The sequence below is a fragment of the Elephantulus edwardii genome, unplaced genomic scaffold (assembly GCF_000299155.1).
Source record: "Elephantulus edwardii isolate Elephantulus edwardi_28Jun2011 unplaced genomic scaffold, EleEdw1.0 scaffold00438, whole genome shotgun sequence".
Taxonomy (NCBI): domain Eukaryota; kingdom Metazoa; phylum Chordata; class Mammalia; order Macroscelidea; family Macroscelididae; genus Elephantulus; species Elephantulus edwardii.
Genome location: NW_006400188.1, coordinates 286,115 through 306,080, shown reverse-complemented (window position 1 = coordinate 306,080; position 19,966 = coordinate 286,115). Strand labels below are relative to the sequence as shown.

Below are 19,966 nucleotides of genomic sequence, written 5' to 3'. Positions count from 1 at the left end.
AGCGCGGCAACGCAGCTCAGCCCGGCCGAGCGCCGCAGCCCCGGCGGCGCCATGGTGGAGGCGGCGCCCCCGGGATCCGGGACGCTGCGGAAGACCTTCCTGGTGCCCGAGATCAAGTCGCTGGACCAGTATGATTTCTCGCGGGCCAAGGCGGCGGCCAGCCTGGCGTGGGTGCTGCGGGCCGCGTTCGGGGGCGCAGGTACCGGGTCGCGCGGCAGGTGCGGGGGGCGGGGCGCGCCGGGAACAATAGCGCGGCTGCGGGCTCCCGGGCCCGGGCCTCCCTCTTCCTCCGGCCCCGGCTGGACTTTGGCCTCCTAGGCGGTGGGGGTGGGGCTGGAGGCCCGGCGCGGCGCCCGCATCCGGAGGCCGGGCCCCCAGGTGAGCGCCGGGGTCCGCGGGCCGAGGGCTCCCCGGTTGCTCCGCAGCCTCCCCTCTCCCCTGGGCCTCCCCTTTTCCGCCTCTTCTCCACTCCCGCCTTACACACTCGGTTACGCGTCCCCGCCGCAGGGCCCCAGACCCTCCGCACGCCCCTCCGACCCCACTGCGCTCCCCGCGGGGCCCGGCCTGCACTGCGGGCGCCGCCCGGCAGCTCTCGGGGCCCCGCGTCGCCTCCGCGGCCCCGGCCGGGCCCTGGCAGGTGTGAGTGATCGCCTCGTTGGAGCGAGGAGAAGGGGAAGGGCTGGTCAAGATCACCGAGGGCGGACCCGGCGCTCCTTCGCCCCGGGCCGGGGGACTGCAGGCCTTCTGCTCAGCCGGATCCTGCTCACCCTCCCCAAGGCTCTTTTGGTCTGATGGCGACCACCTAAAGCAGAGGGTGAGGCAGGCGCCCCGAGATTAGAGGCCCGCTCGGGCCACCCCAGGCCAAACTGAGAGCCCAGGCTAGCTGTGGGGAAGGCAGGATCCCTGGGGGGACGTCCTGCTCCCCCCCTGGGCTTGGCATCAGCTGGGCAGGGCCCTTTCCCTGGCCAGTGGCCCTCCCGGACCTGTTCTGGGTGCGAGTCTCTGTGCCAGCTGTCCAGCACCTGGTTATGCATGAGCGAGCTACCTCGCCTGCAGGGCCTTCCCTGGAGTCTCCCTGTCCCCAAAGATGTGCTTGAGAAAGAAGGGGGATGTTGAGGAGGACCCAGGATGGCCCTAGCACCTTGGAGGGCTGGGCTGGGGAGTCCCCACCCCCACCCCCAGCATCATGAATGCTCTCAGGTCTCTGAGCTTCCAGCTGCCTCTCTGGGAAGCTCTTGCTCATGTACTTGTCCAATTTGTAAACGTGTGCAGACACCCATGGGTGCCAGGCAGGCCCCAGATGATGGCCACCCCACTGCCTACTTCCTGAGGTTTCTGGCCAGGGTGCGAGGGCCCTCCTGGGATCTGAAACCCCTTGAGCCCTGTGTCTGGGACTCAGGTACTCTTGTGGCTACTCGTGTGAGTGTTGGTCATCGTTTTATTAAATCATGTGAATATTGGTCACCTCCCCCAGCCAGGGACTGAGCTGCAGTTACTGTTCCATTTGGCCAAGAGGAAAGCAAGGTCCCCTGCCGGGTGCTGATAAGATCCCAGAAACCCTGGTTCTATTCTCCCTGACCCAGCATCACCCTCCACTGGATGCCTTTGCTACCACCCAGAGAGTCAAGACTCAACCTCCCCTTTCTTCACCTTCTCCCTAAACGGGGGTAGTGGTGGGGTTAGAGGGACTCCAGGTCCTGGGAGCGAGATGAGGACCCACTCCGCTAGGTTCATGAACTTAGCAAAGGCTAGTGGCTGGCTGTGTCCAGGGCTCAGGACACAGAGCCCTGGAGGTGGGGGATGGGAAGGGGCCAGATCATCTCTGCTTAAAGCCTTAAGCTGCTTAGAGTGATCAGTGCCTGGAGGGCCTGGGGAGGAAATCCCTGAAATCTTCCAGGGAGGGAGGACAGAGCTCCTCAGGGGAGGAAGGGTTTGGTCTTTGAAGAATGCATAGGAGTTTGCCAGGAGACAGGCACTGGCGTGAATTGGTAGACAGTTCTTGGAGAAGAACGTTCCAGTCCCTATTTCCTCCTCCTCCGCCTGTGCTCCCTGCTGCATCCCATTGAGGCCCACTTTCGGGCTTAACAAACCCCTAGAATCTGCTTGAGAAAGTAAGGGGGCCATGAGTGGTGTCTCCCAGCCCTTCATATCACAAGGCTATGGGTAGGGAGTGATAAGACTCTTAGGCACACAACAATAACATGAGGTTGGTGGCTCTGGGAGGAGAGGCAGAGGAATGGGGGGTGGGGAAGGTCAGCTCAGAGACAAGGAAAGATTCCTTCCTGGGCAGAGGCCTGTGGTCCCTAATGCCTTGAAGACATGAGTGTGACCAGGGGAGGGGAAGGGCAGGAAGCTGGGTCACTGTGTGCTGGCCGTGTCATCTTGGGCAGGTCATCCTGTGCTGGGCCTAGGCTTTCTTGTCTGTAAAATGGGGATAAAGATCAGATGTGTGAAGGTGGGCGAGGCCCCGGCACAAGTTGCGCCGGCCACTTGGGGACTGAGTGGCCACTTGGGGACTGAGCGGCCACTTGGGGACTGAGCACTTGCAGTGTGGTTGACCTTGTAGAGACATGCTGTCAGCACACTGAACCCCGAAGCTTAGTCCTGCCTCCCCATCCCCTAAAAAAGAGAATCCACAAAAAAAAAAGAGAGAGAGAGAATCCACATGGCTCATTAATAATGTTTTACGTGGATTCCGTGTTGAAATTATATACTTTGGGGTATAAAACTGCATTCCCGTAGGAATCTCTTCCAACTCCTCATGGCCACATAGAACACAGTAGGACACTCCCTCAGGGTTTCTTTCCAGAGCTGTACATCTGCTTGGAAGGTCAAGGCCACATCTTCCTTCCTTGGAGCCACTGGTCTGTTCAGACCTCTCGCTTAGTAGCTGATCCCCCACCCCCCAGTCCCAGGGCTCTGTGTTGTTGTGTTGTGTTGTGTAGGGCAGAGCCAGAACCAACCCAGAGACCCATAGCTGACCCTCCGGCAAGTTTTCAGAGGCAGTTAAATGCCTGAGAGGAGATTGCCCATCCTTCTCCTGCCAAACTAATGGCCTTGAACCAAGTGCCTTCAGGATTGCAGTGCAGCTTCTTGCCTCGAGGTTACCAGAGAATAAATTTAAAAATAAGACTATATTCATTTTACTTGTTTCCCTTTACTTTTTAAGAATGTAGTTACTAAAAAGTCCAAAGCAAACCCAGTTAATTCTGACTCAGGAGCTCTGGGGGCATGTGGTTAAAGTGCTCGCCTACAAATCGAAAGGCCAGTGGTTCAAAACCACCAGCTGCCCACGGGAGAGAGATGAGAGAGACAGTCTGTTCCTGTAAAGATTTACAGTCTTGAAAATCTTTTGGGGCAGTTCTGTGCTGTCTTTCAGGGCCAGTGGCCATTGGATATGGTATTGGGAAAGTGAAAACTATAGTTGTTGTTGTAATATGCTGTCAAGCCACCTGTGACCCATAGCGACCCTCTGTACAGCAGCTTTGAAGCCTGCCCTGTCCTGAGCTGGTCTTACTCATTCTGACACATCGACCCCCATTGCCCCAGTTACTGTATCAATCCGCTCATCCCGGGTCTTCCTCTTCTGTGCTGTCCCTGCACCCTTCTGAGCATGATGTCCTTCTCCAGGGACCAGTCCCACCTGGACACGTGCCCAAAGTATGTGAGACAGAGCTTCAAAATCCTTGTCTCCCAGGAGAAGCTTGGTTTCACCCTCTTCAAGACAGACCTATTTGTTTTCTTGGCAGTCCATGGTATGTTCAAGACTCTTGTCCAGCCCCACAATTCAAGGTCCACATTTTGTTTCTGTTGGATATTTGGGGCTGGGCAGGCTCAGTGGTATATAAAGTGTATAAAGCTGTGATTCTCAATGAGGAGCGCTCTGGCCCCTTAGCAGATGTCTGTCAGTTTCTGGAGAAAGGCCTGCCATCTCCTCTAGTGAGATTAGAAAACCAGGACCAAACGTGATGCCAGGACTTCAGTGCTGGCTCCTGCCACCTCACATCGCAGAGCTGCTCAGAGCTCCCCGGGCTTCTCCTTGGTTGTCTTGGAGGAAGTAGACCCCCGGGCCTATGTTCCATGGAGCTGCCGCTGAGTGGGTGCAAACCATCCCCTGGGAGGCTGGCATCTGAGAACAGAGGAGTCTCTGTAAGATTGTTGTTCTTGTTCATTGCCACCAGGTCACTCAGGGTGACCCCATGTGTGCAGAGCAGAACTGATTCCAAGTTGTCACGACTTTCAGAAGCCAACTACTCCCCTACCCTGACCCTCTGCCTGACTTCTGAGATAGCCCTGAGTGGGTTTGAACCACCAACCTTCCAGCTAGTAGATGTGCTGGTTAACCATTTGTCCCAGCCCAAGATCCGTTACTTTCCTGAGGAAAAACTCCTCCAGGTGAGTGCGTGTCTCCACACAACGGACACTGGTGCCACAGTGCTGGAAGCCAGAAACTGATGCTGAGGGTCTGGGCAGGGCCAGGCTCTAGGGAAGGACCCTGCTGTCTCTCATCCAGCTTCGGGGAGCCTCAGGTTCTTTGCTTTGTGACAGCATCATTCTGCTCCTCCATAGTCTCCTCCCTGTGCCCATCACTGTGTCTCTTTAACAACTGTGTCTCAGTCTCACAACCTTTGGGCATGTTGTCACAAGCAGCCAGTCTCTGGAGAAGGGTGTCATGCTTGGCATATGGAGGGTCCGTGAAAGCCAGGAGGACCCTCGAGGGGATGGATTGTACAGTGGCTCGAAGCATCAATGGTTGTGAGGACGTGATAGGGCCGGGCGGCGTTTCATTCTGTTGGATGTGGGTTCATCGAGTTAGGGCTGACTCGGCAGCATTTACATATATTGGATCGGTGTTCCTCGGTGGGGCAATTGAGTGAGTGCTCAGTTTCTAATCGAAAAAATTGGAAACCACCCAGAAACACCTTCAGAGAAAGTCCTGACACTCTGCTTCCATAAGTTCTGTTCTGATGGACCCGTTTGGTTTGGTTTGTCCTGCATTATCTTTGGTGGCCTGCTGGATAGACAGTTGCATTGCCAACCCAAAGGCAGGCAGTTCAAATCTACCAGCTGCTCTTAGGAAGAAAGATGAGCTGTCTCCTCCTGTGTGATTGACAGCCTCTGAAAATGTGCTGGAGGGCCACCTGTGAGTCGGTTCTGAGTCGTGAGAATTGGCTCCGGTTCTGGTTCCGGTACAGCAGAGTTGAGTTGATGACCTCATTTTAACTCAGCTGATAACATCTTCAAAGACCCTATTTCCAAACAAGATTGGGGGCTCAGGGGTCAGGAGGGATCTTTCTGGTGGATACAATCCCACAATCCTCCAGCTTCTCACGGTTATGCACGCCATCTCTGGTCGTGTGGGGCAGGCAGGTATTGTCCCATGGCATTCAGCTGCCTGACAAGAGACCCCACACCAAAGACAGATAAGTCAGTGATGTCTCTCAGGAGGCTGGGCTCAGGAAGTGAGAACACAGTAGGAGCCGCTGGGGGAGGCCTGTTCCGGAGGTAGGAGATTTCCGGCACAGAGCCCCAGTGAGATAGAGGCCTGCAAGCGTACCTTGGCTGGTCACTGCTGGCCTTGGGCAGGCGGAAGCAGAGCCAAGGGAAATCTTTTCTTTCAAGGAATAGAGCTGAGAGGGTTGGAAGAGGACGCTCTCTGTGGGGTGGGGCCTCCAGCTTGACGGTGTTGTGTGTTTCTTGTACCATTGAGTTGGGTTTTCAGAGGCAGTAAATAGCACTGGAGAGTGATTGCCCTTCTTTTTTTTTTTAAAAAAACCCCCTTTTTATTATTTTTTGTGTGCTTACCATCAAATCGGATCTGATTGGTACAGGAGGAGATTGTCCTGCCTTCTCAGCAGAGTATCTGGTGGATTCGAACCATGCACCTCAGGGGTTGCAGTGCAGCTTCTTGCCACTAGGTCACCAGAGCTCGCCGCCCTTCTGTCTTTCAGGGAACAGCTGGTGGATTCAAACTGTGAACCTTTGCTTGGCAATACAATTTCTTACCACTAAGCCACCAGAGTTCCTGTGGTGGTGGGGGTGCCTGGTGTGATTTTAGGGTCTGGGGAAGGACCCTGCCTAAAGGGGCTGTAGGCTGGGAGCCCTCTGACCTCTAGGGTAAGGGTGGAACTGGGGGAGGGGTGAGGATTGTGATGGGGGAATGGCTGCCAAGTCAAGTGCACAGAGTTCTAGAAGTAAGAGGACCTTCCCTCTTGGGAAGGGGGGGGAGTGTGCGTGCACACGCACGTGCACCAGAGGCTTGTGCTCCTATAAGATATTCATGGCTGTGACCTTCTATAAGCAAATTGCCAGGCCTGTCTTCCAAGGCACCTTGGGGTGGATTTGAACCACCAACCTTTTGGTTAGCAGCAAAGCACTTAACCATTTGGACCATTCAGAGACTCCAACTGACATAGAACCTCAGCATATAAAACCACTGTTCCATCTGTTGAGGACCAAGAGCCTCTCTGGAAGTCCTCCCACCCAGCACATCTGCTGGCCTCTGTCATCTCCTTGCTCGATCCTGCTTGGGACTCTGCCACCCACTTACCTCTTCTCTCACCTAGGGTCCCCTCTCCCTCGCCTTTGTATCCAGGTTTCCAGGGCTGCCTCTCTGATAAGCCCTTTTTTTTTATTTGAACATTTTAAAAAAATTAATTTTAATGAACGTTTACAGAGACTTAGGGTTTCCAGTCATTCATTGTTGCACCTTTCTCCCTACACAACCCCTCCCCCCCAATTCACTTTGCTCTTTGAAAAGAAAGAAAAACTCTTTCATTGTTATGCAATCCCTCCCCCCAAATCCACTCCACTATGCAGGCTTCACTCTGGACTTCTGTAATGACAAGAATACGCATTCATATGTCCCTTCCAAACAGTTCTCTTCCTCATCTGTTTCAATGCAGTATACATCATTCCTCCCCTCCTTCTTTCTGTATGATGAGCCCGCTTAAACCCCAGTCGCCTGTGTCCTCTGACTCCTAGGTGTCCTCCCGGGCTGCCCTTCCAGGATCCCATCTCAGCCACCCTTTGCCCTTCATTCCCCTTCAGATCAGATGGACCTGGGCTCTTCCCTCTCCCTCCTCACTCACCTCTTCCCGTGAACCTCAGATTCAGCATACTCCACCCCCTCAAAGAGTCTACAATCTGGCCACTTCCCCATTCTGTGCACTAGAACCCTACCTCAGTTTCCTCCTTTAGGAAGCTGAGTTAACAATTAACAATTGCTTTGGTTGCTTCCTGGTTGATGGGAGAGTTCAGATGGGTTTAAGGGTTGTCATCATTCCTCACTGAGCATTCTGAGAGCCTAATCAGGACCCCTTTCCTCTAAGACTCCACCCCAAAGACCCCGAGCTGGGCATGGTGTCCTGCCAAGCCACACTCTGCTCCTTCTCAGTGCCTGGACTTTGCACCCACAGGCCCTTCCACCCAGGACACCTTCATCCCTCGCCTGGCCACCTGTGCTTCAGCCCAGTTCCTGTACTGTCTCAGCCTGGGGCGTCCACCCAAGTCCAAGCCTGTGGTTGGGACCGTGTGTATGGAAGGTCCCAAGAGTGGGGTGGAAGGAGTTTGCAGGGCCCCTGACAGCCTTCCCTTCCCGCCTCCACAGAGCATGTACCCCCAGAGCTGTGGGAACCTTTCTACACCGACCAGTATGCGCAGGAGCACGTGAAGCCCCCTGTGACGAGGCTGTTGCTTTCAGCTGAGCTCTACTGCAGGGCCTGGCGCCAAGCATTGCCACAGCTCGAGGCGCCCCCGAACCCCTCGGCGCTGCTAGCACTGCTGGCACGGAAGGGCACGGTGCCCTCGCTGCCAGAGCGCCCAGTACTTGAGGCCGACCTGCGGCACCAGCCCATCCTCATGGTAAGCCCCTTCTGGCCAGGCAGGCCTATCTGACAGGCCCCATGGCCCCGCCTACCAGCCCTGGCCCCTCCCTCAAGGGTCCAGCCCACCAGCCCTGACTCCTCCCAAGGAACCACGCACCAGATAGGTCCCTCTTCCCTGAGGTCCCGCCCACCAGCCCTGACTCCTCCCAAGGAACCACGCACCAGATAGGTCCCTCTTCCCTGAGGTCCCGCCCACCAGCCCTGACTCCTCCCAAGGAACCACCCACCAGAGAGGCCCCTCCTCCCTGAGGCCCTGCCCACCAGCCTGGTTTCGCCCAAGGTCCTGTCCTCCAATCTGGGCTCCTCTTCACAATGCCCCGCCCACCAGGCTGAGTCCTGCGCCTCTCAGTGCCCCGCCCCTCCTGGCTCCTCCTAATGCCTAGCCTGCCAAATAGGATCCTCCTCCCCTCAGTGCTCCGCCCACCTGCTTTAGCTCCTCCTTCTCCAGGGACACATCCACCAATCCTGGCTCCTTCCGTCTAATGCCCCGCCTACCACCACTGGCTCCTCCCCCTCAGGTCCCGCCCACCATGCCTGGCTGCTCCTTTTAGGAACCTCCATGAGCACTCACGACCACCCACACCAGACCTGACTCCCTTGATCATCAGCCCTGGTTCCTTCTCTCTTCAAGGTCCTGGCCACTAGCCCTGACTCTTTCCCTTGAGGACCTGTCCATTTAGTCATTTGACTTAAGTTTTTCCTTCTCAACTTGGCTCCTCCTCCAAGGCCCCACCCACTGCTCTGGGCTCCACTCCTTGCTGTACTTAGGGACCTTGCTTCCCTAAAGACTTTCTCTCCGAGGCTTCTCCCACCTTCTGAAAGGACTGACCCATGTGCAGCTAGTCTTAGATTTGGCCTTGAGCCCAACCCGCCAGGCTTGGCTCTTCCAGGACCTTAATCCTGGTTCTTTTCTTGCTGACGGTCCCCAGGCTCCCGTTGAAGTCCCTTCCACCTCTAGATTTCACTTTCCCCCCTTCCTTGCTCTTCTCATCTCACTCACGGGCCCTCATCCCTGCAGGGTGCCCACCTAGCTGTCATCGATGCCCTCATGGTTGCCTTCGCCTTCGAGTGGACAAAGACCCTGCCCGGCCCTGTGGCCACCAGTAGCTTGGAGCACAAGCTCCTTCTCTGGGTGGACTCGGTAGGTGGAGCTGGCTGGGGTCAGTGGGGGCGTGGGTAGCTGAGTGACTGACAACTGACCGCTGCCTGCTTCCTAGACTGTACGGAGGCTGCAGGAGAAAACGGAACAGGAAGCCATCCAGCGAGCGTCCCCAGCAGCCCCGGCAGATGGGGTGGCACCAACTCAGCCCTCGGTGAGGCTGGGACGAGGCTTGATGGATGGACGGGCGCTGGAGGGCTGGGGGACCGGGGTGGGCTGTGCCTCGTGCCCTTCCTGGGTGGGTGGGCTGCTGATGACTCTCACTCTCTCTCTGTCCCTTCCCTGCGCCACCCCCGCTGCTCTCCTCTCTGCCTCTCTGGCCTCAGTGCCCCACACGCTGGTACTGGAAGCTGGTCCCTGTAAGTGGGGCTCTCTGTCCGCCCCGTCTGCCTGCCCCACTTGTCGCTCTGTGTCTGCCTGCCTGTGAGAGTTCTCTCCTGCCTCACCCCAGCTATGAGCAAACGAGGAGGGACCCTAACCCTGTGGGACAGAAACCCTTCTGTTAAAGAATATGACATTGCCCCATGTAACCATGGGGTGGATGATGCTTGTCTCTTGATCAGAAGGGCAAATGCCATATTAACTAATACAGTACACCCTTAGCCTATCCCCCTAATTTAGAGAGGAGACCCTCACTCTGTCAGATCACAGGAATATGGGGAAAGGACTCCTCCAGCCAATAGACCCTAAACTCCAGAAAGCATAAGAGGCCTTCTCCAGTTGAGATCCTTGTTTCTCTCATGAAACCCCAGCTTTGGGGAAGGGCCTGCCTGACCCTAACACCCAACACATTTGACCCCATCAGAGGGGCTGGGTCCCGCCTCTGCTCGCGCCTGGACCTCCTCTCCCTGCCCTCGGACGTGGGTTGGGGGGGCTCCTCTCCTGCCTCCCTGCTTTCCATGCATCCTCTCCCTGAGCTGGGGGCCTGGGTCTTTTGTGGGGGGTTGCCTGCATGAGGGGGCTGCTCTGTAGGGTTCCCCCAGCCAGCCAGAGCACAGTTAGGGAGTTGGATGGCCAGAACATAGGACAGGCAGCAGGGCCATTCCCCCCGAGAGGCGGGCTTGGGGGCCCAGCAAGTCAGCCCCCCTCCTGCCCGGCTGACGCTGCTCCTCTCCCCCCAGCACGCAATTGCCTTCTGTTTGAAGGAGTCAGGGAGCAAACCCCCCATGGTAACGTATCCCCCACCCTGGGGTCCCAGGCGTCCCTGCCCCTGGCCCCTGCTGCTGGCCTGGCTGCTCGCAGGCATCGCCTCTGCCTCTCGCTGCTGCCCCTCCCCTGCTCCAGGCTGGCCCCCCACTCTGGCTCTGGGACCCCCAGCTTCATGGCCCCTCATAATGAGAACCCCAGGCCTCCCTGCCCAGCCTGCATGACCTCCTACCTCGGGGCCAGGCAGAGCTCTGATCTGACCCAGTGCCCGTCACACGCAGATCCGGTACCGAAAGGACCGTGCCGTGGCCCGCCGCGCGCCCTGCTTCCCCACGGTGGCCAGCCTCCAAGACTTGGCGAGTGGAGCGGCCCTGGCTGCCACTATCCACTGCTACTGCCCCCAGCTGTTGCGCCTTGAGGGTGAGTGGATGGGCTGGAGGCAGTGTCCCCTGACCCAGCATCTTTCTGTGTCCCTCAAGCCATATGTCCAAGCTCTCTGCTTGGGGACAGGATGGTGACATTAAGAGTGGCACTTCCAGAATTCGCACATTTGGATTGAGGCCTCTCTTCCTCTGGTTAGCCGTGTACCTTTGAACAAATCTAAGGTGACTTTGAGCATTATAGGTGATAATGTAATTGAGTGGATGCCAAATACCAGCCCCATGAGCCCAATTCAAAGCCCTCTCCTTGGGCACCAATGCCTCTTTGTGGTTGGGAAGGACAAATTGATCCATAGTGGATGTCACATGGCCACTGAGTCCCCCATGGAAGGCTGCAGATGGTCAGGAAGAGTAGTCCTGGGGCAGTGATGTGAACCCATGCCAGCAGAAGTCAGCTCTGGGCAGCTCTGGGGACAGCAAGTGCAAAGGTCCTGGGGCAGAGTCTCCAGTTTTGCAGTATTCATCTCTTTCTGGGGTGCCCAGCTTGGCACAGATCCTCTGCTGCTGAGCTCTCTTACCCTCCTCCTAAAGTCGGGGACCTCAACCTTCTGTCTCCACAGAGGTCTGCCTCAAGGACCCCATGTCGGTGGCGGACAGCTTATACAACCTCCAGCTAGTGCAGGACTTCTGTGCCTCTCGCCTTCCACGTGGCTGCCCGCTGTCCCTGGAGGACCTGCTGTACGTCCCCCCACCCCTCAAGGTGAGACCATCGAGGGCCTCGGGGGACTGAGCTGGTGCCCTGGGCTGTGGGGGTTGGTGGCTGAAGCTGCTTCTGCCTCCAGGTCAACCTAGTGGTGCTGCTGGCCGAGATGTTCACGTGCTTTGAGGTGCTCAAGCCCGACTTCGTGCAGCCCAAAGACTTGCCCGACGGGCACGGTGAGGCCCAGCCCTGGGGACAAGCCCGGGGTGGGGAGGTTCCTTGCCAAGCCTGACCCTTTTCTCTGCCCATAGCTGCTACCCCCCGAGGCACAGATGCATCCCCAACCCAGAATCAAAACCACAGTGGCAGTAGGTACGCCTGCCCCGTGTGTCGGTGTGGTCTTCTTGTCGTGTGGGCTGCTCCTCCTGGCTTGGTGCTGGGTGGCAGGGCTGAGGTGGGGTGGAGATGAGTGACTCCCCTCTGGGAGGACACCACTCAGTTGACAGGGGTCTCTTGGCAGTTCTCCTGTCTTCAATTTCCGTCACCCGCTCCTGTCCCCTGGAGGCCCCCAGTCTCCACTCCGTGGATCCACAGGTGAGGAGGTGGAAGGGGCCCCACCTGATCTGAGAGTTTGTGAGCTTGATCACGTGCCTCTTCAGGACACCCTGAGTGACACTCGGTCCCCATCGTGATCTCGAGAACCCCAGCTGTCCATCTCTGGAGAGCTCTAATCTGGTGGGCACACCTAGCAGCCGCCCGTGTCTGCCCTGTGGCCATGGCCACCCTCGTGATGACCCCCAGGTGACCACTCCCTATCCCCTCCAGGCTCCCTACAGTCCTCACCATCCATGTCCCACATGGAGACGCTGGGCAAGGTCTGGAACCGCCAACTCAGGTGGGTGTCACCCGGGGCAAGGTGGGGAGGGCCGGCCTGAGGTGACCCCTAGGGCCTGACCCCTCCCTCCGCCGCCCAGCCGGCCCCTCTCCCAGGCTGTGTCCTTCAGCACCCCCTTTGGCCTGGACAGCGATGTGGATGTCGTGATGGGAGATCCGGTCTTGCTCCGCTCGGTCAGCTCGGACAGCCTGGGGCCCCCTCGCCCCTTGCAGGCCCGGACGTCCGCCCCACCCCCGCCGGAGCCCGGGGACCTACCCACAATCGAGGAGGCCTTACAGATCATCCACAGCGCCGAGCCCCGCCTGCTCCCCGATGGGGCCGCCGACGGCAGCTTCTACCTCCACTCCCCCGAGGGGCCCTCAAAACCGCCGCTGACCTCTCCCTACCCACTCGAAGGCACCTTGAAAGCACTGCCCGATGGGCCCACCAGAGCACCTGCGTATGTGCCCCACCCCGAGGGACCCTCGAAACCATTACCGTGCCCAGCTCGGGAGGGTTCAAAACACCCTGAGGGGTCCCCGAAGTCAGTGGCTTCGTCGCCGGCCACCAACTCCGAAGTGAAGATGACCAGCTTCGCTGAACGCAAGAAGCAGCTGGTGAAGGTAGAGGCCGAGGCTGGAGGGGGCTCCCCAGAGGCCACCCCGGCTGCCCCTGAGGCCCTGAGCTCGGAGATGAGTGAGCTTGGCGCCCGACTGGAGGAGAAGCGCCGGGCCATCGAGGCCCAGAAGCGGCGCATCGAGGCCATCTTCGCCAAGCACCGCCAGCGCCTGGGCAAGAGTGCATTTCTGCAGGTGCAGCCGCGGGAAGCGGCCGGTGCCCCCGAGGACGAGGCCGCAGGGGAGGCAGAGGCAGGTCCAGCCCCTGGCGGCGAGCGGCCGGCCGGCGAGGGCCAGGGCGAGCCGTCCCCGCGGCCCAAGTCAGTGACCTTCTCTCCCGAGCTGGGGCCGCTGCCCCCCGAGGGGCTGGGAGAGTACAACCGAGCGGTCAGCAAGCTGAGCGCTGCCCTGAACTCGCTACAGCGTGACATGCAGAGGCTAACGGACCAGCAGCAGCGGCTCCTGGCCCCACACGAGCCCCCCGGCCCCGGCTCGCCACCTGCTGCCTGGGTCATCCCCGGCCCCACAACAGGCCCCAAAGCCTCGTCCCCCAGCCCCGCTCGCCGAGCCCCAGCCGCGCGTCGCAGTTCCGGGCCTGGCCCTAGCCCCGCAGCCCCTCGCAGCAGCCCCAAACACGCCCGGCCGGCAGAGCTGCGGCTAGCGCCCCTGACCAGGGTGCTGACGCCCCCCAACGACGTAGACAGCCTCCCCCACCTGCGCAAGTTCTCGCCGAGCCAGGTGCCCGTGCAGACGCGCTCTTCCATTCTCCTGGCGGAGGGGACGCCGCCCGAGGAGCCCTCCGCCCGGCCCGGCCTCATCGAGATCCCGCTGGGCAGCCTGCAGGAGCCCACAGCCGAGGATGAGGAAGACGGGAGCCCCCCAGGTGCCGAGGACTCCCTCGAGGAGGAGGCATCTTCAGAGGGAGAACCCAGGGCTGGACTTGGATTCTTCTATAAGGTGAGCATCACCTGAGCAGGTGGGGGACGGCTGGACAGGTGGATAGGCACATGGGGGTTTGTGGGTGCACACAGGTGGCTGGGCAGAAGATTACCTGGAGGTCTGAGTGAATTAGTGCTGCTCTAACAGAAATAATACAGTTGGGTGGCTTTCACAAACAGAAGTTTATTTTCTCACAGTCAGTCACACTAGACGTTCAAGTTCAGGGCGTTCTTTCTATGTTAGCTCTGAAGGAAGGTCCTTGATACCTTGGTGTGATCTTGGCATCTGTGCTTTCCCCGAGTTTCCTCCTCCTTCTCTGCACCTCATTGGTCTGTCATATCGCGAGAGGAAATGACTTATATACACCCTATACTGTAACAAAGAAAATTAATTCCTAAATGCTTATAGGCACAAGTATCATTTGTAACACGTATTTTTGAGGGGCCACCCAGTTCAATCCATAACAGATGGATTGGGCTTTATTGAGTGACGGGTGAACAACAGATGGATGGGTGGGTGGGTGGGGAGAAGAGTGAACCGGGAGATGGGTGGTTGGATGGGTGGGTAGACAGAGAATGGATAAGGCTTTATTGATAGGTGGATGCGTATGTGGGTGGGCAACTCAATAGGAGAAGTGGAAACGGACCAGCAGATAAGGTGTGCGTAGCCGGATAGGATAGGTTGATGGCTGGATGGAAGCGTGAGTGACTAGTAGATGGAAAGGATGGTGTGGAGAGGTGGACGGATGGGTGGGTGGTCATGGACAGGGGATCCATGCCTGGGCATGGGTAGGCAGATGAATGGATAGGGCTTTATTTAGGAGTGGATGGTTGGACGCCTGCACATTTGGGTAGACGCATGGGGTGCGCAGACAGACATGGCGTAGATGGGTCTGGTGGATACTTTGACGAAGTTGTGGGTAGAGGCTGGTCAGGTTGACAGATTGAGTGGACGGGAGTAGGAAAAACAGGTAGAGGTAGAATTCTTTCCCCAAAGCCTCTGCTTCCCCCATTGCCCCTTGCCCTGATGACCACCCCCTCCTCTGCCTCATGGGCTCCTGTCCTGGACTATCCCTGTCTCTCACTGGCCTCTGCTGCTTCCGTCTCATTCCACTGAACAAGTGTAGTGAGTCTTTTAAAAATGCCTATCAGACCTTGTCGTGGCCCTTGGGTCTCCCCCCCTTGTCCTTAGTGTGAAAGATGGTTTCCCCCAGGGCCTTAGACTCGGCATTACCGGGAGGCTGTCCCCCAGCTCTACACTGGACACTCCAGCTGTTCTGGGCTGTGCGAGGCTTGTGGCACCAGGGCCTGGACACCTGTTCGCTTTGGGGGACCGCTCTCTCCACCTGTCAGATCCTTCTTGTTACCCTGAGGAACTTCCCTGGGTGCCCCTCTCCCCAGGGTCGCTCAGCAGCACCAGGTGCTTCTTGCTGTCTGCCACCGTCTGTGTGATGTTTGATCTCTTTTCCTATTGGGGTAAATGCTCTGCACAAGCAGCATCCAGGTCTGCTCGGGTCCCCTTTGTGCCCCAGTCCTCAGTGTAGGGCTGTTGTCAACTGAGCCACTTGTTGTCATCAAGTGTCCCCAGGTGTGCAGGAGTACAGCTGCGCTCCATAGGGTTCACCTGGGGCCAATATCCCCCTGAAGGTCATGTAGGCGCCTCTGCGTGGACTTGAGCCTCCAGCCTTTCGACCAGCTGCCTGGGCGCGCTCCCTGTCTCCACCACCCAGGTCCCTCCTGTGCCCCTGGAATGGACTCACTGGGTTTTGTTGTGAACTCCACGCCTTGCTGCGCTTGAACTTGCCGCGAGTTGCTCCGCACTCGTGGCCCGGTGTGTGAGAGAGCAGAACTGCTCTGTGGGCTTTTCTAGCCATCATCTTAATGGGCACAGATGGCCAGGCCTAGCTTGCGTGACACCACTGGACAGATTTGAACTGCCAACCTCTTGGTTACCAGCAAGCCTGCTGACAGCTCACATGTTACTTGACCTCCAGGTGTTTTCAGCTCATGGGTGAGCCCTGCTGTTACAGAGAACTGCGCTCTAGGGAGGTTCTTGGCTGCCGTCATTATAGAATGATGAGCCCTGGTAGCACAACAGTTGAGCACTTAGCTCCTGAAAGGTTGGGAGTTCAAATTCCCAGTGACCTACTGGGAGAAAAACCTGGTGACCAGCTCTGGTAAAGATGATGGCTTAGAAAAACCCCATGGTATCCACCCTGGCGGGAGGATCACTGTCACTTGGGGTCACAAAGAGCCAGAGTGACTGAATGGTGTGAATAACAACCACCATCTTGATAGACGTGGATTGCCAGGCCTCTCTTCCGCTGCACTGCTGAGCAGTACCTCTTGGATGTGAGCCGAGTGTTAACTGCCCCAGCCAGGGACTCTGCACAAATGAGGCCGCAGCACAAGGACAGAAGGGCAGTGGGCTGGCTGGGCAGTGGAGGGTCATCACCGACTCGGCGTCTGTCCCCAGGATGTTGACAAGCCCGAGGATGAGATGGCACAGAAGCGGGCCAGCCTGTTGGAGCGGCAGCAGCGGAGGACGGAGGAGGCCCGGCGGCGCAAGCAGTGGCAGGAGGCGGAAAAGGAGCAGCGGAGAGAGGAGGCTGCCCGGTGAGGCCTGGTGACCCCCGACTCTGCTCTTCCTTCCGCTTCCTGGGGACTCCCTCAGCTGTCTGACTGCCCCCTTGATCTGCAGACTGGCCCAGGAGGAGGTGGCCCCAGCGGCTCCGCCACCCCCCGCGGTGCCCGCTGCCCGGGCCGAGGAGGAGGTGGGCACCCGGCGGGGGGAGTTCACGAGGCTGGAGTACGAGCGCCGGGCGCAGCTGAAGCTGATGGACGACCTGGACAAGGTGCTGCGGCCCTGTGCGTCGGGGGCCGGAAGGCCAGGCCGCGGTGGACGCAAGGCCCCTCGGCCCCGCTCTGGCTGCTGTGACGACTCAGCCCTGGCCCGGAGCCCTGCCCGGGGCCTGCTCGGTGAGGACACTGGGGCCAGGGCCCTGTGTGAGGGTGTGGGAGGGGACATGCAGGACTGCAGAAAGGCATTTCAGGGGGCTTCCCTCTGTCTGTCAAGATGTAGGGGAACAGGTAGTGGGCAGGGCTGGCCTGGAGTTGCCTCTGTCGTTTCATGGACAAGTAGAGAGTTTGAATGAGGCCTTTTCCTGTGGGAAAATCTCTTCCTCATTAGGTGTTTGGAGTCCTTGGGTGGCATAAGCAACTAATATATATATAAGGTTGGAAGTTCAAGTCCACCTAGAAGCTCCTCAGAAGGCAGGCCTGGTGGTCTTCCAACACTCCCGCCGTTTAAAGTCCTCCGAGCTTGTTGCAGCCAGGGCTCGATGCCAGCCGGGGGCAGTGGGGATTGTTGTGTGGCATGAGGGACCTCAGGGGTCAAGGGGTTCTAGTGAGGCCTGACCAGCGCCCTCTGCTTCCAGGCTCTCGGCTCAGCAAGGTCTATTCCCAGTCCACCCTGTCACTGTCAACTGTGGCCAACGAGGCCCCCCACAACCTCGGTGTGAGAAGGCCCACGTCTCGGTGAGTTGGACACAGGCGGGAGGTGGCTTCAGTCTCTGTGCATGCATGTCGGTGCTTGAGTGTGATGTGTGTGTAGGGCAGTGTCGCCCCACACCGACACCCCCCACCTCTGCTCCTTAGGGCCCCATCCCCATCTGGCCTCATGTCCCCAAGCCGCCTGCCCGGGAGCCGCGAGCGTGACTGGGAGAACGGCAGCAACGCTTCGTCCCCGGCGTCGGTGCCTGAGTACACAGGTAGGGGTTGGGCCAGAGTGCACGGGGCAGGGGATGCCCGAGCTCACTGGTGGGAGACGCCGGAGCGCACAGCGCAGGGAGTGCAGGAGCTTATGGGTGGGAGATGCCGGAGTGCAGGGGGTGCAGGAGCCCATGGGTGAGGGTGGTGAGCAGCGGTTCCGGTTCTTTCTGCCCCTGGTCCTGCTGACGACCTGCCCGGCCCCACAGGTCCCCGGCTCTACAAGGAGCCCAGCGCCAAGTCCAACAAATTCATCATCCACAACGCCCTTTCACACTGCTGCCTAGCAGGCAAGGTGAACGAGCCGCAGAAGAACCGCATTCTGGAGGTGCGCCTGTGCCGGGGGTGGGCACAGGGGGTTGGGTTGGGCCCCCACAGGGTGGCTGGCCATTCCTGACACGTCTCCTCTTCCACAGGAAATCGAGAAGAGCAAGGCCAACCACTTTCTGATCCTCTTCCGAGACTCCAGCTGCCAGTTCCGGGCACTGTACACGCTGACTGGGGAGTCGGAGGAGCTGTCCCGGCTGGCGGGCTACGGCCCCAGGACCGTCACGCCCGCCATGGTGGAGGGCATCTATAAGTACAACTCGGACCGCAAGCGCTTCACCCAGATTCCTGCCAAGACCATGTCCATGAGCGTGGACGCCTTCACCATCCAGGGCCACCTCTGGCAGAGCAAGAAGCCCACAACACCCAAGAAAGGGGGCAGCACCCCCAAATAGCCCTATCTGGGCGGCCACCGCCCTCCTAAGAACAGCTGGCATCTGTGGGTCCTGCCTGTTTCCGCCCTTGTCTGGGTGGGGCTGGGGCCCCATCCCCTAAGTCTGTGTCCGTCCTGTCCTGCTGGGGGTGCTGAGCTGGGTGTTTCAGGGACTCGGTACTCGGCTCAGCCCCCGTCCGTCCTCACACCTTGAATAAATAATTTGAAGAAGAAGTGGGTCCTTGTCACCTGGAGGCTGGCCCGGCTGCGCTCCAGTTTCCTGGTCCCTGCCAGCCCCACCAGTTTTCCGGGCATCTGATGCTGTGGTCACTTTGCCCCCTGTCAACCCCGCTCCTCCCAGCCTGCCTGGTAGTCTTGGCTTCCCTGCTGCTTTTTATGGGGTCAGCTTCTAACTGGATCTTCACGCCTAGCCTGCTGCTGTGCTCAGTCACCTCCAAGCCTCCCAGGCTTCTCGCTCTGTTCCATGACCATGTATCTGGTTGCCTCTTAGCGCGGCCACGGGACACAGGCACCCACATCACAGCTGGGAGCCAGCGGAGCGCATGGCTGCCCTGGGCTCAGGTGCCAGTGCTGCTTCCCTTGACCCCCCACCCTGGGGTGTCAGCTTGACCTGGCACTCCTGTCTCAGCCACATCTCCCCTAGGACCACCAGAGCCACAACTGCCTCCTCCAGACACTCATCTTCACGGCCTCCCTGTCCACAACCTCCACCTTGACCTTCCACCCACAGAACTGGTTCCACAGCCTCCAGGCAGGCCTCCCTCCCACAGGCCTGGCTCCACACCTCTTCCGGACCACACAGCCTCCCCCCACCCTCCCCAGGAGCCCTGTTCCACAGCCTGTCTACACAGCCTCTCTCCCACAGGCCTGGCTCCACACAGTAGCCTTCGTGAGCTCCTCCACATGCAAATCGGATTACGCTCAAAGCCCTTAATCGTGCAGAGCTTCTAATGGCTTCCCATGACTAAAGGCCACACCCTGACCAGGGCCTCCAGACCAGTTCTGGCACCTGGTCACCGAGGGGAAGAGATGGGTGCCAAGTTCATAAAGCTGGGTCCAGGCTGGGCTCTCTGACTTGCTCTCTCCAGGGAGTGGGGCTGGCTGAGGTGGGAAGAGGACAGAGGTTAGGGGAGACCTGGACAGCGGGGACCAGGCCCCAGGCTAACAGCTCAAGGAGCTTCCTCAAGGCAGAGGCCTGGCAGCTCCGAGTCCAGAACTGGCTGTGCGGGGTGGAGTGGGGCGGGGTGAGTGTCCTGGCCTGCTGCCCGGCTGCCCCGCCCCCATCCCAGCCAATCCCCGAGGGGCCCGGGGCCAGGGCACTACTGAGCTGGCACTCCCCGTGGGCACCTGGGAAGAAGGAAGAAGGCTCAGACCGGATGTACAAACATGGGCTTTAATGGGGAGAGGGGGGAAGAGGTGGCACTGGGGCCTAGTCGTCCTTCAGGCTTCCGAACACGGCGGCTGGCACGCTCTGCTGCTCCAGGCGCACCTCTAGGGGTGGGGAACAGGTGGTCATCCTCTGACAGGCTCGTGCCCCTCCCTCCCACCCCACCTGGTTGGCCCCACACCCACCGTTGGGTTCCAGGTCCATCTCGTCTTCCTCCTCATCCTCCCCCAGTTCAATCTCCTCGGGGTTGGCCTGCTGGGCCAGCTCGGCCAGCTCTTCACGGGAAGCATCGCTCCTGGCATGTGGAGAGGGGCCTCAGCTTGGGGGGGCCTGCCCCTGCACCCCCACCTCCCATCCTGGAGGGGTCTGGGGGCGTCCTGGTGTCCTTGG

The 19,966-nt window shown here is 59.0% G+C and overlaps 2 protein-coding genes across 3 annotated transcripts in view; one reads left to right on the top strand and one right to left on the bottom strand.

The window, feature by feature from the left end:
* The first annotated feature begins 51 nt into the window (after positions 1 to 51).
* On the top strand, positions 52 to 18,213 carry CAMSAP3 (calmodulin regulated spectrin-associated protein family, member 3). Of its 2 annotated transcripts, XM_006902663.1 has the most exons (19): positions 52 to 199; positions 7,610 to 7,863; positions 8,905 to 9,027; positions 9,104 to 9,199; positions 9,372 to 9,404; positions 10,167 to 10,214; positions 10,473 to 10,611; positions 11,192 to 11,331; positions 11,414 to 11,507; positions 11,583 to 11,643; positions 11,792 to 11,865; positions 12,097 to 12,166; positions 12,246 to 13,719; positions 16,177 to 16,316; positions 16,402 to 16,679; positions 17,138 to 17,237; positions 17,358 to 17,470; positions 17,678 to 17,796; positions 17,885 to 18,213. In XM_006902663.1, exons 1-19 carry the CDS (start codon positions 52 to 54, stop codon positions 18,188 to 18,190), a joined length of 3,810 nt encoding a protein of 1,269 aa, XP_006902725.1. In that variant the 3' UTR covers positions 18,191 to 18,213. The 2 variants fall into 2 exon arrangements, with proteins under 2 accessions (XP_006902725.1, XP_006902726.1); XM_006902664.1 differs by lacking the exons at positions 9,372 to 9,404; positions 10,167 to 10,214.
* A 1,405-nt stretch (positions 18,214 to 19,618) lies between these two features.
* XAB2 (XPA binding protein 2) overlaps positions 19,619 to 19,966 on the bottom strand; it is a 17,604-nt gene continuing 17,256 nt past the window's right edge. Inside the window, 2 exon segments of the mRNA XM_006902662.1 lie at positions 19,619 to 19,680; positions 19,762 to 19,932. Of these exon segments, the coding sequence (XP_006902724.1) occupies positions 19,619 to 19,680; positions 19,762 to 19,932 (233 nt within the window).